General features: G+C 36.9%; 2 protein-coding genes across 2 annotated transcripts; both read right to left on the bottom strand.

Annotated features, from left to right (window-relative positions):
• Window positions 1-840: 840 nt before the first annotated feature.
• LOC120205178 (ubiquitin domain-containing protein 1-like) lies at window positions 841-2,251 on the bottom strand. The gene is made up of 4 exons (XM_039205095.1): window positions 1,998-2,251; window positions 1,736-1,858; window positions 1,199-1,318; window positions 841-1,103 (listed from the first exon to the last, which is right to left on the bottom strand). Exons 1-4 carry the CDS (start codon window positions 2,032-2,034, stop codon window positions 1,039-1,041), a joined length of 345 nt encoding a protein of 114 aa, XP_039061026.1. The 5' UTR covers window positions 2,035-2,251; the 3' UTR covers window positions 841-1,038.
• Window positions 2,252-15,682: 13,431 nt separating this feature from the next.
• Window positions 15,683-16,753, bottom strand: LOC120205319 (receptor kinase-like protein Xa21; the record flags this gene model as incomplete). Its single annotated transcript, XM_039205228.1, has 2 exons — window positions 16,132-16,753; window positions 15,683-15,990 (listed from the first exon to the last, which is right to left on the bottom strand). Coding segments are annotated over exons 1-2 (930 nt in total), but the record flags the coding sequence as incomplete, so codon positions are not given.
• Window positions 16,754-18,854: the final 2,101 nt, after the last annotated feature.

Raw genomic sequence — 18,854 nt, 5'->3', positions numbered from 1 at the left:
ATCCTCTTTTCCCCCCTTAAGTGCGCCAAATTGGAGTGAACAGTGTACTTGCGAAATTAATATCTTCTCATATCATCCTTTTCCATTTATGTAAATATTAGGTACTGAGGTAGTTTGGGAAGGCGAGGAGACGGAGGTGAAGAAAGTTGAAAGTGACATGCAGAAGAAAGCTGGAAGTGGAACAACCAATGCTAAAAACAAACAGTCTCAAATACTAATAGCAGGTGATGCTACTTTCCACCCCCTTACCATGCCTTTTTTCTGCTTGTTCTAATTGTCTTTAACCATAAAATTGTGTATACCAACTCTAAGGAGGGAAGAGAATAGAGAAAAGGGGTGAAGGAATCGTATATCTTGTTACTACAATGCAGTCTTTCCGGTGCTCAAACTGCATCTTGTCTAATTTTGCTAGTTCTAGACATCGACATATTGGTTGTTTTCCATGCTATGCTGTCAATGAGAATACTTGCCTGCACTGAGGCCAATCTTTGTTCCTGTTCTCTTAGATATGCGATTGTTGGTGCAATCTAACTATTTGAATCCTTGATGCAGGCCTGCTGCAGCCAAAAAGTCCCCTGCAGTTGGAACCACTGCACCATCTAATCCAGGAGGTAAAGCTGGAAACAAGAATGATGGAAATGCCAAGGATCCTAAGCAAGGAAATATTCTATCTTTCTTCAAAAAGGTTGGATCATCAGTATCAAGTGCGTTTTACCTTTTGCTTCCCTGTTCTATATGAGCTTTGTGGTAATGGCAAGTTGCTTTAACGGAAATCAATCTATGTTCAGGTACATTTCCATGGATTATTATGAATGGTAAATTGAGTTCAACGGAACTGTATTACTCAATTCAAACGAATGTTTATTCCCTTTATCATTTCATCAGAGAAACTTAACAGTAACCTAATCAGCATTAAAAAGTAAAAACACAGGTTAAAAGGGCACCTAAGTGACCCTGAGTTCATAAAAGGTTTTGAAGAAGACGAGGGAGTAATATACATGATTTATATTCAACCTTGCGTACGTTTGCAATCGGTCTTCAACTATCTCGGATCAAGTTTGTCGGCTCACTCAAAACATACTTGGGTAGTTCGTACTTAGCACCTGCAAAGATGAGTTGGTGCAAGGCATGTCAAGAAGAGATTTCAACCGAGAAAAAAAAAGTGATATCGAAATCTGATGCAGCAATGTCAGTTTACCTCTTTCATCATAGCAGATGGTTAAATCAGCATTTTGCACTATGACCCCTGCACTGTCCACGATCGCTTGAGCAAGTTCTAAATCTGCTTCAGCTGCAGCCTGAAGTGCATCCCAGATTTCTACAGTCCAGAAAGTTGGCATTTTCAACTCAGATTCATGTGAAAAATAACCAAATCATTTACATTTAGGCAGAATAAAAGTAAAAATAACCAAATCATTTACATTTAGGCAGATTACAAGTAAAAAACGCTATACTGCAAGAAAAAGGGTATCGATTTCATTCATTTCATGTTTATAGTTCTTGGCTTAACTCTAAACGAATATATTAGTTTAGTTTATTCAGTTTTCAGTAAAAATGGATTCTGCATACTGGAGGGTTAACTGCCATTATCAGATTTTCAACTCAGTTTTTCAGCTCATACAGGAAAGATCTTTCTTTGTTTGGTTAACACAAGATCAACAACATATCTTCTCATTCACAGAAATTGAGAATTATCTACAAGCAAAGATGTTATAATAGGGTAACTACTAACTACCTTTCCGGCCACCGTAATGGGGTGAGGTGTCCCAAAACTCTTCACGCATCCGCACGAGTTGAGACTTCGTTATCGGCTGAGGATGTTTCCATGGTTTTGGCCTTCGGATCTTCTTCACATTCCCTACAGGAGCCAAAAGGTTCACAATTTGGTTAACTAGTCCCATTGTTCCTTGAGTCTCCAAATTTCCAGACGATTTTCTCAGAAACCAAACAGGAAAAACAAAAAGAAGAAAAGGACAAGTAAAATAAAAAACCCTCACCGTCTCCTTTAGCCGGCGTCGATCCAGCACACCCCATTTATGAAATTCTTGTAAAGCTCAAAGGGTCACAATTTCCGACGCCAAAAAAGGAAATTCAGAGCAAATTCTTTGTTCGTGGCTGGTTAAGTCAAACTATGTCTGAAGAAGAGGGATAAAGAGATGAAAAATCCCCGGTGAAAAAGCCGTCGACTTTTCCACGAGTTTAATTAGTTTTTTAAAAGGAAAAGCAGCTGATGATTAGATCATGATTGGGTCTATAGCAATGTGATAATTAAAAAAGAAAAAGGAATTGTAAATCGATTGAGACAGTGGTAGTTGGGATGGATGTCATGTTCCAATGTTCTTGTTGGACTCCCGATAAGTAACTTTATCCTATATTTTATCAAATTTTATAATTCAATCCTTTCAAGTTTGATGGATTTACAGTTAGGTCCTCCACACTCGAAATTATTCTTTAATTTGGGTTTTTAGTAGTTTGAAATGATTATAGGATATTATTTGTTCAAATTTTTTCTTACCTTATGGACAATGTACACATTTATCCTACAGACACAATTACTCAAATCCGAGTTCTCTAAAAAAATAAATATCCTCTTTTATCTCTGAGACCATTCAATGAGGTATTAATAATATTTGATAAATAAAACATCCGTCCACTTAAGTATCTGACCCTCGCTTACTTGCTCGAGCCATAGATATTTGTCCCATCTAAGCCATTGAAGTTTAAGAACTCCACTTTCTCATCAATAGCAGCTTCAAGCTTCATTAACATGTCAGTAATAGCTCCACCACCATTTGATATGGGATTAGAATAAATCAAGTTTTACTTATGGAAACTACAGAAAAAGGGAAAAATTGACATTTTAGATCATTTTGACTAGATCGAATTGTGCACCATGTTATGGAATTCGGGTTAATTTCCACCAATAATAACAAATTCACCTTAAAAACTATTATCTAGGTGACTAGTGTGAAAATGATTGTACTAAAAATCACACCAAGGTAGATTCCCAGGAAAGAAGAGGGGTCACAATGGTCCCTCTTAAAACCCACTTTCCTTAGACAGAACTACCAAGACAAGTAATTTTAATAGGACAATAATTAACAACAACTATACCCGACAATAGCTATTAAATAGACATAAAGAGAACACCAAAATTTAACGAGGTTAGGCCAAAATTATGCCTACCTACTCGAACACTACTAAAATAATATTTCACTAGTAGAGGAAATATTACAAAGAGAGAAAGAGTACAAATAGCCTTTAATAGTGAGGAAGACTTATATTTGTGGGATGCTTAACTAAGGAGGAGGATGACTCTATTTATAACAAAAGAATTTCCCATCATCCTTATACACAACCAATGTGGGACTTTGCCAAAAAACCAACAAATCTCCACCTTGGCAAATTCCACATACATCTCTCAAAAATTCAATCTTCAGAGTGTCTACAAATTCATCTTTCAATTTGTAACAATATTGACCAAGTCTAAACAATGTTTAAACTTGACCGTAGTTACCACTTTTGTCAACATATCAGTAGGATTCTCAGTGGTTCGAATATTCTGGATTATGACTCCACCTTCTTCTAGAATCTCTCGTACAAAGTGATATCGAACATCGATATGTTTTGTCCTTGCATGGTAAACCTGGTTCTTTGCTAAATGAATAGCACTCTGACTGTCACAATGCACTTTGATGTGCTTTTGTTCCATTCCCAATTCACCAAGCAACCCTTGAAGCCAAATTGCCTCCTTCACAGCCTCTGTAACTGCCATATACTCTGCCTCTGTAGTAGACAAAGCCACTGTTGACTGTAAGGTGGACTTCCAACTGACTGGTGCCTTTGCAAAAAACACATAATCAGTAGTTGATTGACGCTTGTCCAAATCACCTGCATAGTCTGAATCACAATACCCAACTACACACTGACCATCTTGTTTGTCCTGCTGAAAGACCAAACCAACATCTACGGTGTTCAGAATATACCGCAGAATCCATTTCACAGCTTGCCAATGCTCCTTTTCAGGATCATGCATATACCTGCTCACACCCCCAACTGCCTGTGAAATATCGGGTCCCGTACACACCATTGCATACATCAAGCTACCAACAACACTTGCATATGGAACCTTTGACATGTATTCCCGTTCTGTATCATCCTTAGGTGACATGGATGCACCGAGCTTGAAATGAGGAGCAAGAGGTGTACTAACTGGTTTTGACTTCTCATTCATGCCAAAACGTTTTAGTACCTTCCTCAAATATTCTTTCTGAGACAAACAAAGCCTCCCCAATTTCTTATCCCTTGATATCTCCATGCCTAGAATCTTCTTTGCTTCACTAAGATCCTTCATCTCAAACTCCCTGTTCAATTGAGTCTTTAGTTTCGTAATTTCTGTCTGACTCCTGGAAGCTATCAGCATATCATCAACATAAAGAAGAAGATATATATAGGATCCGTCTTGTAGCTTGCGTAAATACACACAATGATCATATTTGCTTCTTGTGTACTTTTGCCCTATCATAAACTTGTCAAATCGCTTGTACCACTGCCTTGGAGATTGCTTCAATCCGTATAGTGATTTTTCTAATTTGCACACCATCTCTTCTTTTTCAGCAACTTTGAATCCATCTGGCTGAGTCATGTAGATTTCCTCATCCAAGTCTCCATGTAAAAATGCAGTTTTTACATCCATCTGAACTAGTTCCAAATCCAACTGTGCTACCAAAGCCAACGAAATTCTGATGGAGGAATGTTTTACAACCGGAGAAAATACTTCATTATAATCAACTCCCTCCGTTTGAGCGTAGCCTTTACCCACCAATATTGCTTTGTAGCGGATGTTATTCTTGTCAGGAAATCCATCTTTTTTTTGCATATACCCACTTGCACCCAATTTTCTTCTTTTCCTTCGGAAGACTAGCTAGTTTCCACGTCTGATTCTTTTGAAGGGATTGCATTTCTTCATTCATGGCGATCCTCCACTTTTTATGCTCTAAATTTTGGGCTGCTTCATTAAAAGTGGCAGGAACGTCATCAATTGTAATTGGTGATGCAAAAGAGACCATATCAGCATAAAGAGCAGGTTGTCTAATGGTCCTCTTTCCTTTTCTAAGTGCAATTGATTCATGTTGCTGTGGAGGTTCTTGGGTCTGAACCTCTTCTTCATCTGACTCTTCTTCTACCATAGGAGAGTCAACATCAGTTTCTTTACTGGCTGGGTCAATTCTGCTTCCTTCAAACTCCACCTGTTTGGGAGTTCCATCTGTTTGTTCCAATTTTTCTGAAGTCACCTTTCTCAACATGGTAGATTCATCAAAGGTAACATCCCTGCTAAAGATTGTTTTCTTTGTTTCTGGACACCAAAGACGATAGTGTTTCACACCAGAGGTGATCCCCATAAAGATCGCCTTCATTGCTCTTGGATCCAGCTTTGACTCCTTAACATGGTAGTATGCAGTGGAACCAAACACATGTAAGACATCATAATCTGTAGCAGGTACTCCAAACCATTTCTCTAATGGTGTTTTACCACCAATAGCAGTCGATGGTAAGCGGTTGACAAGGTGATAAGCATAGACCAAAGCCTCAGCCCAAAATTCTTTGCCTAACCCAGCATTAGACAACATACACCGAACCTTCTCCACTAATATTCGATTCATACGCTCTGCCACCCCATTCTGTTGTGGTGTACTTCTGACAGTGAAGTGCCTGACAATACCTTCTTCTTCACAGACTTTTAGAAATGGATCATTTTTGTACTCTCCACCATTGTCTGTACGGAGACATTTGATTTTTCTGCCTGTTTGAGTCTCCACCATCTTTTTCCATTTAAGGAAAAATCCTAGCACCTCATCCTTTATCTTCATTGTATACACCCAAACTCTCCGGGAAAAATCATCAACAAATGTGATATAATAGTGTGTTCCTCCCAATGAAGTTGTCTTGGAAGGCCCCCATACATCTGAATGAACATAATCCAAAATACCTTTAGTATCATGGATTTCTGTTCCAAATTTCACCATCGTCTTCTTCCCTTTGATGCAATGCTCACAAAAAGCTAATTTGCAAGCCCGAGCACCCTTCAATAATCCTTGATCTATCAGCAATTTCAAGGATTTTTCACCAACATGCCCCAAGCGCATATGCCATAACCTGGTTGCTTCTGACTCCTGTTCATCAGTAGAAGCTGCCACTGCTACTGTCCCAACAATTGTACTACCCAGAAAGTAATACACATTGTTTCTTTTCTGGATTCCCTTCATTATCACCAGTGCACCAGAGATAATCCTCATAATCCCATCTTTTGCCCTCACTTCTAAACCTTTTGACTCTAAGGTTCCCATAGAGATGAGATTTCTCATTAAATCTGGTACATAATGGACACCTGTTAAGGTTCTGATTGATCCATCCTGATTCCTCAAGAAAATTGAACCAATCCCAAGTGTGTCAAGAGGGGAATTATTTGATGTGTAGACAATTCCACCTTTTAGTTCTTTAAAATCAAAGAACCATTCTCTATTGGGGGTCATATGGTGGCTACAAGCTGAATCTTACAGCCATGAACTGGAACAGCTAGTTGATGGCGTAGCAGCGAATGTGAAATCTGAATCTGCATCATCATACTCGACCACATTTGATTCTGAGACAGCCTTTCCCCTTTCAGGTTTGCCTTTGTTCTTTAGCGTGGGGCATTCTTTCTTCCAATGCCTTTTTTTCTCGACAAAAGGCACATTCATCTTTGCTCAATCTGGACTTTGACTTCGATCTCCCTCTCATTCCTTTATTCTGACTCTTCGAACGGCCTCTAACAACAAGAGCTTCTTCTTCGACACTTGTGTTTTCTTGTTTGTCTTTCTTTCTCAATTCATAACTATACAAGGCAACAGTTACTTCATTGAGAGACATATAAACTTTCCCATGAAGTAGAGTAGTTTCAAGATACTCAAACTCATCAGGAAGTGATCCCATCAACATCAGAGCCAGATCTTCATCTTTAAAAGTCACGTCCATATTCATCAGATCAGTCACCAGCTGATTAAAACTAGTAATGTGATCATTCATAGTGGTACCTGATACATAGTTGAAGCGGAACAATCTCTTTTTCATGTAGAGCTTGTTCTGACCGCTTTTCTTCAAAAATTTCTCCTCCAGTGCCTTCCACAATTTACTTGCAGAAGTTTCCTTAGAAAATGCATACTTCTGCTCTCTAGAAAGACACGATCGAATATTACCACATGCCAATCTATTGATCATCTTCCATTCTTTCTCCTCAACATCATCTGTTTTCTCTCCTTCAATAGCAATGTCTAGACCCTGCTGAAATAGGGCATCTAGAACCTCACTTTGCCACATGCCGAAATGACCGGTTCCATCAAAAATCTCCACTGCAAATCTAACATTTGTCACAGCTGTTGACGACGATGTGGATGTTTTTGTTGCGTCTGCCATTTCTGCTATAAATTCTATTTAATAGCTGTCAATGCAGAATGCCAATTATCCCAAGAAATTTTTTCTGATGTGGAAGATCAGCCTAAGCCGCAACCACAGAGCATACTAAAATAAACCAAGAGCTCTGATACCAATTGTTGTGGAATTCGGATTAATTTTCACCAATAATAACAAATTCACTTTGAAAACTATTATCTAAGTGACTAGTGTGAAAATGATTGTACTAAAAATCACACCAAGGTAGATTCCCAGGAAAGAGGAGGGGTCACAATGGTCCCTCTTAAAACTCACTTTTCTTAGACAGAACTACCAAGACAAGTAATTTTAATAGGACAATAATTAACAACAACTATACCCGACAATAGCTATTAAATAGACATAAAGAGAACACCAAAATTTAACGAGGTTAGGCCAAAATTATGCCTACCTCCTCGAACACTACTAAAATAATATTTCACTAGTAGAGGAAATATTACAAAGAGAGAAATAGTACAAATAGCCTTTAATAGTGAAGAAGGCTTATATTTGTGGGATGCTTAACTAAGGAGAAGGATGACTCTATTTATAACAAAAGAATTTCCCCTCCTCCTTATACACAACCAATGTGAGACTTTGCCAAAAAACCAACACACCATTCCAATCGTTTAAGTTTGAATACCTCAACTTGTGGATCGAGTGATTGTACATGGTTAATAATTCATCTACCTTTGCTTGATTGCCTGTAACCTGCAAGAACCAATAAAACTCTCACCAAACTTCGCTAGCTACAACTATATATTGCTGCAATTAGGTACAAGTCCCCAAGGAAATCTCTCGTCTTTCCTTTGATCGTTTCGCTTCTTACTTGAAGTCATCTCCATATCTACAACTACAAGACTTCACCTTTGTTGAAAATTCAATGCATGAGAGTGGAAATTAAAAGCACATGGGCGGCTGTTTTCTAAATCAACAAGTGGGGCGGCTAAATAATTTTGGTGCATGGGCTGCTAATTTTTTATTATTATTTTGTAATAGGGATAATTACAAAATTGAGTCATTGAACTTTAGGGTATTTACAAGATTAGTCCTTAAGCTTCAACTATAAATACCCTAGCTCATTTAGCTTCAAAATCATCCCAAAATCTTCTAGTTCTCTCTCAAGTGTATTTTGTAAACACCTGTAAATTTTCTCTTTAGTAAAAGATCTGCAGCAGTCCGGAGACGTAGGCAAAATTGACTGAACTCCGTTATCAATTTCGAGTATTATTTTTCCTCTTTTATTTCATATTCTCACTAATCTGGTTATAGGGAAATTACTCGTTACTCGGTTTATTTCCCAACAACTGGTAATTAAAGCTTTTGGTTGTGAATTTTGTCAATTTTTTGTGAGGTTACTATTCATGTGAATAGTGAATTTTGTGAATATTAAAAAATTTGTCGGCGATACGAGTTTATCGACGGAGGTGTTATAATACACGGTGGTTCGCACAAATTGTCAGAAACGATCCAAAGAAGCCAGATTCGAGTGGGAGCGATAGCTGCAGACGAAGGGAATGTGAAAATTGAAAAGTTCGATGGTGCATACTTTGGATTTTGGAAGATGCAAATTGAAGATTTTCTGTACCAGAAAAATCAATATCAACCCCTCTTAGGAAAGCAACCAGAGGGAATGAAGAATGAATACTGGGCTCTTCTCGACAGACAAGCCCTCGGAGTTATCCGACTGACGTTATCCCGCGATGTTGCTTTCAACATAGCAAAGGAAAAGACCACGGCGAGTCTTATAGCGGCTCTCTCCAGTATGTATGAGAAGCCATCGGCCTCAAACAAAGTTCATTTGATGAGGTGATTATTCAATTTGCGGATGACGGAAGGGGCATCAGTGGCTCAACACCTAAATGAACTCAACACAATAACAACCCAATTGAGTTCAGTGGAAATTGAATTCGATGATGAAGTTTGAGCTTTAATTATCTTATCATCTCTACCAGACAGTTGGAATGCTACTGTTACAACAGTCAGTAGCTCGTCGGGAAACAACAAATTAAAATTCGACGATGTTCGGGATCTGGTACTGAGCGAAGAAATTCGACGGAGAGAATCAGATGAAGCATCAACCTCCTCAGCCTTGTACACAGAGTCTAGAGGGAGAACTTCAGAAAGAAATTCAAATCGTGGTAGATCCAAATCTAGAAGGGGAAAATCAAGAACGAAAAAGAAAGATTTTACCTGTTATAACTGCGGCAAGAAGGGTCACTTTAAAAGAGATTGTTGAGCACCGAAGAAAAATATCGGCGTACAGGAATCTGCCAACGTGACAGAGGAGACAGGTGATGCCATGATTCTAAGTGTCAACAGTCTGATTGAATCATGGATCTTGGATTCAGGGGCATCTTTCCACTCCACCCCATGCCGAGAAATCATGGAGAACTATGTCAGTGGTTATTTTGGGAAGGTTCATCTAGCTGATGATAAAACCTTAAAGATCTTCGAAAAAAGAGACATCCGACTAAAGTTGCCAAACTAGACCACCTGGACGCTGAAAGGAGTGAGACATATTCATGGCCTCAAAAGAAATCTGATTTCTATAGGACAGCTTGATGGAGAAGGTTATAGTACAACCTTTTCAGGCTGTGAATGGAAGATTACCAAAGGAGCACTCGTCATTGCTCGTGGTAAGAAGACTGGTACTCTCTCTGTAACCTCAAACTTAGAGAATATCATTGATGCATCATATGCTGATGGAAAATCAAACCTATGGAACCAAAGGCTTGGTCATATGAGCGAGAAAGGGACGAAGACACTTTTGTCAAAAGGAAAGCTGGCGGATCTAAAGAATGTAGATGTCGGAATATGCAAGGATTGCATCTTTGGCAAAAAAAAAAGAAAGTCAGTTTTGCAAAGATTGGCAAGACACCCAAGGCAGAAAGGTTAGAGTTGGTTCATACTGATGTATGGGGACCATCTCTAGTTCCATCTCTTGTAGGCTCATTATATTATGTCACCTTCATCGAATGATTCTACAAGGAAGGTGTGGGTTTATTTTCTGAAGAAGAAATTAGAAGTCTTTGATACATTCAGAAAATGGAAGGCCATGGTGGAAAATAAGACTGGTTCGAAAGTCAAGCGGTTGAGGTCTGATAAAGGAGGAGAGTACAAAAATAGAAGATTAAGAGATTTCTGCGCAAACAATGTGATCAAGATGGAGACAACATTTCCCATGACACCGCAATAGAATGGCGTAGCAGAGCGCATGAACAGAACTCTGAATGAACGTTCCAGAAGCATGAGGATACATACCGGATTGCCCAAATTTCTATGGGCTGAAGCTATCAACACTGCAGCTTACCTGATCAACCATGGGCCCTCAGTTTCTTTGGATGGCAGAATACCAGAGGAAGTTTGTAGCAAGAAAGAAATAAACATTTCACACTTAAGAGTGTTTGGTTGTATTTCTTATGTACACATAGACTCTGCTGAAAGAAGTAAACTTGATGTCAAGTCCAATAAATGTGTCTTTGTTGGTTATGGTGGTGATGAGTTCGGTTACCGATTTTGGGACTATGAAAATCAGAAGATCATCAGAAGCAGAGATGTTATTTTCAATGAAAATGTGATGTACAAAGACAGGGCAACCATAGAATCAAGTAGCTCCAATACCGAAGCTGAAACAAAGAAATTTGCTGAGTTCGAGGAGATTTATAGAAATGATGTTCAAATCAGTCCTGAAGCAGTTCAAGAAGAACCAGGCACACCAGAACTGAGACGTTCCTCCAGAATTCCTAAACCAACCCAGCGTTATTCACCTTCTTTGCACTACTTGTTGCTGACTGACAATGGTGAACCAGAGTGCTATGATGAAACAATGCAAGTGGAGGATTAAGTCAAGTGGGAGTCTTCCATGAAATATGAGATGGACTCACTTATGTCAAATCAGACATATGAATTAGCTGAATTACCACCAGGCAAGAAAGCAATCTACAACAAGTGGATTTATAGGATCAAAGAAGAGCATGATGGGAGCAAACGCTACAAAGCAAGATTGGTTGTCAAAGGTTTTCAACAAAAAGAAGGTATTGACTACAATGAAATTTTCTCTCCAGTCGTAAAATTGTCTACAATAAGACTGGTGTTGAAAATTGTAGCTGCAGAGAATTTACATCTTGAGCAGTTAGATGTAAAGACAGCTTTCCTTCATAGTGATTTGGAGGAAGAAATCTATATGAGGTAGCCAGAAGGCTTCATAGAGGCAGGCAAGAAAAACCTGGTATGCAGGTTGAAGAAGAGCTTGTATGGTTTAAAACAAGCTCCTAGACAGTGATACAAGAAGTTCGATAGTTTCATGGGTAGCAATGGTTTTACCAGATGCCAAGCAGATCATTGTTACTACATCAAGAGGTTCGACAATAGCTTCATTATTTTATTGTTGTACGTTGATGACATACTCTTTGCAGGCTCAGACATACAAGAGATTATAAACTTGAAACAAAAATTGTCGAAGCAGTTTGCTATGAAGGATCTGGGTGCTGCAAAACAGATTTTTGGGATGAGGATCAAGAGAGACACAAAGTCGGGGACTTTGATATTATCACAGGCTGAGTACATCAACAAAGTACTCTCCAGGTTCAACATGCAAGATGCTAAACCAGTAAGTACACCTTTAGGTGTTCATTTTAGACTCTCCAAAGAACAATCACCAAAGACGGAGGAAGAACGTGCACACATGGTGAAGGTACCGTATGCCTCAGCAATTGGAAGTCTGATGCATGTCATGGTTTGTAACAGACCATATATTGCTCAAGCAGTGGGAGCTGTTAGCAGGTACATGAATAATCCGGGCAGGGTACACTACAAAGCAGTCAAATGGATTCTCAGATATCTGCAGGGTACCATAAACAAAGCACTTTGTTTCAAAGGTGGAGATACGATACTGACAGGCTATGTAGATGCTAACTTAGCTGGAAATGTTGACATCAGAATGAGCACTACAGGGTATGTCTATACTCTAGGAGGAACCGCAGTGAGTTGGGTTTCTCAACTACAGAAGATAGTTGCTCTCTCCACAACCGAAGCAAAATATGTCGCTGTTACGGAAGCCAACAAGGAAATGGTTTGGCTCCAAAGTTTCTTGGAAGAGTTAGGCAAGAAACAAGAAAACAATATCTTGTATTGCCATAGTCAAAGTGTTATCCATCTAGCAAAGAATCTGTCTTTTCATTCCAGGACGAAGCACATACAATTGAGATATCATTTTATCCGGTCTCTTCTGGAAGATGGGATTTTGAAGCTTGAAAAAATTAGTGGATCTCAAAATCCGGTAGACATGTTGACAAAGACGGTGACTACAGACAAACTGAAGTTGTGTTCAGCTTCAGTTGGCTTGCTAGAATAACAAGACCAGAAATGCTGCTGCAATGATCGAGGTGTGAAGACAAATTAAAATCGGTCTTCAAGTGGGAGATTGTTGAAAAATTAATGCATGAGAGTGGAAATTAAAAGCACATGGGCGTTTGTTTTCTAAATCAACAAGTGGGGCGGCTAAATAATTTTGGTGCATGGGCTACTAATTTTTTTTTATTTTGTAATAGGCATAATTACAAAATTGAGTCATTAAACTTTAGGGTATTTACAAGATTAGCCCTTAAGCTTCAACTATAAATACCCTAGCTCATTTAGCTTTAAAATCATCCCAAAATCTTCTAGTTCTCTCTCAAGTGTGTTTTGTAAACACCTGTAAATTTTCCCTTTAGTAAAAGATCTGCAGCAGTCCGGAGACGTATGCAAAATTGGCTGAACTCCGTTATCAATTTCGGGTATTATTTTTCCGCTTTTATTTCGCATTCTCACTAATATTGTTATAGGGAAATTACTCATTACTTGGTTTATTTCCCAACAACCTTACAACTTCAAAGTTAGTTTCATGGTGATCCTGCAAATTACAGAAAACATATAAGTAACAATGACCGACTTTAATGCTTATAATGTATGTTTTATGTTGGGACCGTCGGCGCACCCCATGGCGCAGCGGAAACAAAACTCGACGGTCTCACCAGTGATCCAAGTACGAAAAACTGAAATCGGGAGGAAGAGATGCGAACACTTACAGCGGGTTCCTTGAAAAACAACAAGGACAATAATGAATACCGGTGATATAGATCGGTTCGAATCTTAAGCCTCCACGAAATCACGTCTCGGCCTCTACTCAGTTCACCTGATTGAGAGCCATCTTTGTTTTCCCCAAAACTCCTTTTGAGAGAAAACGACTGAAGGTTTTGAGTGTGTTGTGTAAAACGGCTGCTAAACCTAACACACCCTTTTATAGCCAAGTTACCCTAATCATATTAGGGTTTTTTTTAATTCAAATTAATTAAATATATATTTAATTAATTGGAATTTAATAATCCTTTTATATCCAAGTTACCCTAATCATACTAGGGATTTTATTATTTGAAATTAATTAAATCTATATTTAATTAATTGAAATTAAATATTCAGGATTATTAAAACATATATTTAATTAACTCTAGATATATATTTTAGTAACGTACAACAAATTGTACATCTTTGCTCATTTCAATCCTAGGGTTTGACCTTGTAGGTTCTTGTAACGTTAGCAGTAATTATTAGAACAATTCTAATATTACATACAATGAGTGACATCTAGCAATATATCATTGTCACCTAAGCTACAAGAAAATATGATTCGACATATCATCTTGGTGATTACTCTTTTATGTATTACATTCTTATGTTCTTTATATCTAGAATAGGCACAAGTCTTGGAATAGTCACATTTGTATAGCACATCTATTGTTTCTTGATATCTAGAGTAGACTTTAATTAACGAATAGTTTATGATATCTCATATCAACTTATTCGAGCATGTCCATGCGTTTATAGTCTTACTCAATCAAGTGGCCTATGATATATTTTTTATTATGTAGGAAGGACAAATCCTATCTTAATCATACACACCCACTACATATATTGAGATATATTCAATAACAGTCTTTATAGAGCAACCAATTACGAAGCTTGTTTAGCTGCATCAAAACATACAACAATATATGTTGGGGTAGTATTGATCTCAAGTCTGAGGATCATACATATAGTCATCACCATGAGCAATGTTATGACTGTCACATAATAATCCAAGGCATATGCTCATGGTCGGTCAATCCAATACATTGTTCTCTAACAATATAATCATGTATCAATTCTAACATCTCTATGTCAATGACAACTCATTATCATCAATCAATAACATGTTAGTCTTAAGCGTATTATTATTGTCCATGCCCATAATAATACTTGACTAGTAATCATTTAATAATAACAATTATGTCATTATATGGACTTATTATCTTCCAGTTTATGTTAAACACATATATATAAATGAAAATAATAGTGGCAATGCCTTTATTCAATAAAATCGGTAAATAAAAATATTATTACAATCATCATATGATTGATGTTTGGACATACTCTAACATTTTATGCACCCAATTTATAATGTAACAAACTTTTTTGAGGTTAATTACAATGAACATCAACCATGAAAAATGAAATATTTTATTTTAAGAACAAATAAAACTAGGAATCAAACCTGACAGAGATCCGTACATAGTGTTTTTTTGGTCACCCTTACGAATACAACGGCTTTAAATCATCTTTTGGTGTTTGACATTTCACAAAATTTTATCTCAAAGAAAACGTTACAATTATTTCAACAAATAATTAGATTTTAATTGCAGTCACTATTTTTTATGAAAATAAATATCATATTTAACTAGAGAAAAGCAACGAAAAATCCGTATCACTGTAAAACACTCGGAAAATATTAAAACAAAATTATAGAGTAACGAAATAAGCAGGTAACTGAACAAATCCAAACCATCAAAGAAAATTATTTAATACCCCAAAGCTAACATAAATTCTAATTGATAGAAAGGTCTGCTGCTCGTTTGACTTGTGTCCATTTTGATTTTGCAGTTGAAGTTTGAATTCCAAAGAGAGCCTATTACATGAGAGCAAATGAGTGAAAAAAAAAGAGTAAATTAGTTTACTAATTTCCACCATCTATGTGTGATATATATAGGACAAGCTTCATAGACAAGGATGCTATAATAATTAAACTGTTTAATTAATCCAATGTTAAGAGTGAGTTAATAATAACAACCATCATCATTACTTACCATCTTTATCAAACATGTTGGATACTGTTTGGAAAGCTTTGTTTGATTTTCTTCAGCTCAACAACAACGTCCTTCGTATCTTTTCTTTCTTCCGGAGAATTTGTTGAACAACCCAAGGCTAAGTCCATGATAGATGCAATACAATTTGCTTTAACAACAAAGTACTCATCCTCTCTTCTTAATATATCAGCATCTGCAATATCTATCAGTCCTCTACACAATGATCTTTTCACCCAATCTCTCATAGTCATTTCATCAGTAAAAAATTCATCAGTTGGCCTTTTCTTTGTGAAAGTTTCTATTAGGACAATCCCATAACTATAGACGTCACATTTTATAGAAACAATTCCTGCTGATCCGAATTCTGCATTTCAAGCACAATCAAATAACTGTTAATCCTTAATTTTTTCTAAAATGCTTATCTCGTTATATATACACGTACACATAAAATAATATAAAATGAAAAAAAGGGGAAAATGATCATAAAAAGAAGTAAAAAATTGACCTGGTGCCATATAGCCGATAGTTGCAAGAGTCATGGTTTGTCTCATTACATCACCTTCTCCCAACAATTTGGCAATGCCAAAATCTCCCACATGTGCAACCATGTCTTCATCAAGTAGAATATTATACGGTTTTAGGTCGCAATGAATTACAGGTGTTGGATGTCCAGTATGGAGATGTTCAAGAGCTGTTGCAACATCTATCATTATGTTCATCCTTTGTAGGATGTCAAGAGAACAGTTTTCAGAATGAAACCACTTCTCAAGGCTTCCATTAGACATGAAATCAAGCACCAAGGCTTTGAAGTCAACATTAGAGCAGCAAGTAACGATCTTTACAAGATTCCGATGAATTATATTACGCAAAGCTTCACATTCAATGTCAAAGCTCCTAAATGCTCCCTCTATCTGCAAATTGAAGACCTTTATTGCTACTTCCATTCCATCTGAAAGTCTTCCTCTATATACATATCTGAAACTCCCTAAACCAAGCAAATTGCTTTCTTCAAATCCGTCGGTTGCTTGTGAAAGTTCAGCATATGAAATTCTTCTCCATGTTTTCAAAGACGATGAATCATCCTGAATTAGTAGAGTTGTACTCCTACTTTGGTGTTTTCTGTACATAAATTTTTTTGATGTGGTCTATTAGTGTTTGCTCAAGTCTTGCTTAAACCGTTTTGATTGTAATATTTAAGATGTAGTCTTTATAGATCTTTCAAATATCATTTTATATTTATTTTAGACAAAAAGGTATCAAATGTCCCTGTATTTTTTAAGAAAAAAACTAATGTGACCCTCGTATTATTTTTTTTCTCTCTCAATGCAACCTTCTAACTCAGAAAATAAAGTCAATATGACCCTTTGACCAACTTTTTTTCGTCATTAACCATTACGGTGTTGATGTTTCAGTTGACGATACTTATGTGACAATCCACGGTGTTGCCATTACAGTCGAGGATACCAAATTAATTTGGTGATGAGTTCTTTAAATAGTTAATATTTTGTTGTTAATTACTCGTTTAATTTATGTCGTTGATTTGGGCATTTTCATTTATTTTCTGTACAAAATGCTGGATTCTGGAAACAACGCTTAAATGACGCAATACTGCCTTTTTTTCTTCTTCCGGAATCAAGGTCAGCTTAGTGAGCATGACTTGGGGCATGACCGTGTCTAATGTGACATCCAGTCAGCAACTTCTAGAAGGTCTACTCAGCAGTTTTGTGAGGACGGGAGACTCAACTGCAAATTTGAATTTCAAATGAGGAATTATCTTTGTTTTTATGATTTAATTCAAACAATTTCTAAGGGATTATTTATTTTCATTTTTGCTACTTTTTAGGATTTTAGAGGACTATAAATAACCATCGGGGTAAGCCTGAAAACATATCTCAAATTAGCTCGTTTCTTTCTTTCTCTAGTTTTATAAAATTCTTGTTTTGGTTTATTTCACTTTCTTTATTTTAAAATTTTTCTTTAATTTTTCTTTTAAAATGTTAAGTATGTTTTCTAATCATGCTTAGCTAAGTTTTCCATTGGCAAAGACTGAAGAAATGACTCAATTCCGATCGTGAGAATTGAAAAACACCTAAAACCCTTCGGGTTACATTCTATTTTTTAGAATCAAGGATTGGCAATCGACCATCTTTTTAAAATCAAAATCATTTTCATTTCAGAAAGTGCATGTTGACTTGATTGCGGTTTCGATTAACAGTTGGGAGGAAGGATCGGCTTGTAGCATATTTAATTTCCTATGAACACTCTTAACGGCGATCTTCTAAAAGAAATTGAGATCGTATTCGATTCTCATCAAGACGATATAGTATGAGTCGGGTATTTCCAAATATTTTAATTAAGTTGGCACTAGCAACGATTGTCGTGGTTAGTTCACAAAGGGACTGAAATTCAAAGATTGATTTTGGGTTGTCAGTTTACCAGAGAGAAAAACACGTTACAAGGGTTGAGCCCTGTAAGCTATAACTGACATGAATCCAAAGCTAAAATCTTATTCAATGGTCGGAATTTGAGGCAAAAACGAAAGCCTGGGGTTGTTTTAATTATCTTGAATTTTAATCACTTTATTTCAATTTCTTTAAATCTTTATTTTCTTATTCAATTTCTCGACAAACCCCCTTTTTATATTTTATTTGTAATTTTTGCCAGATCAAAATCAAAGACTATTTCATCAGCATCTTCCATAGTCTTTGTAGATCGACCTTTCTTCTCACTATACTATTATATTTTAAATTTATTTGAGATTAAAGAATTATTATTTTGACATTATACGACGCGTATCAAAATTAGCGATGTTATCAGGGACTTCTACAAAAATTACTAATTTAGTTTTTTTTTTATTACCAGGCATAACTCAAGCACATTAGAAGAATTTGATCCAGAGATCGAAGCACGAGCTAGACAAATTCACGAACAAACGCTTTGGGAGAAAAGAAGATGACAAAAACAATGGAATTTTGAAGAATCAATTGACGTTAGGGATGGCAACTCAACCCGAATCCGACGGGTTCCGACCCGACCCGACCTGATCGGGTCAGATTTTTTTTAAAAAAATTCGGGTTCGGGTCGGGTCGGGTCGGGTTTAGGGTAAAAAAAATCCGACCCGACCCGACCCGAAAAATATATATAATTTATCTTATATTTAGGGATAATTACAATAATATCCCTCCATATATAATTTTTTTCAATTAAGTCACTGTTTTCATTGAATTA

This window comes from Hibiscus syriacus, unplaced genomic scaffold (genome assembly GCF_006381635.1).
Source record: "Hibiscus syriacus cultivar Baekdansim isolate YM2019G1 unplaced genomic scaffold, ASM638163v2 tig00012370_pilon, whole genome shotgun sequence".
NCBI classification, from domain to species: Eukaryota; Viridiplantae; Streptophyta; class Magnoliopsida; order Malvales; family Malvaceae; genus Hibiscus; species Hibiscus syriacus.
This window is presented reverse-complemented; position numbering and strand designations above follow the sequence as displayed.

Bases quoted from the DNA above. Each gene is read 5' to 3' on its own strand.
- LOC120205178 (XM_039205095.1), bottom strand. From the start codon at position 2,034: ATGGGGTGTGCTGGATCGACGCCGGCTAAAGGAGACG. The intron at 1,319-1,735 runs GTAGTTAGTAGT...TCTGGACTGTAG, and splicing joins CCATTACGGTGGCCGGAAAG to AAATCTGGGATGCACTTCAG. The intron at 1,104-1,198 runs GTAAACTGACAT...TCATCTTTGCAG, and splicing joins CATCTGCTATGATGAAAGAG to GTGCTAAGTACGAACTACCC.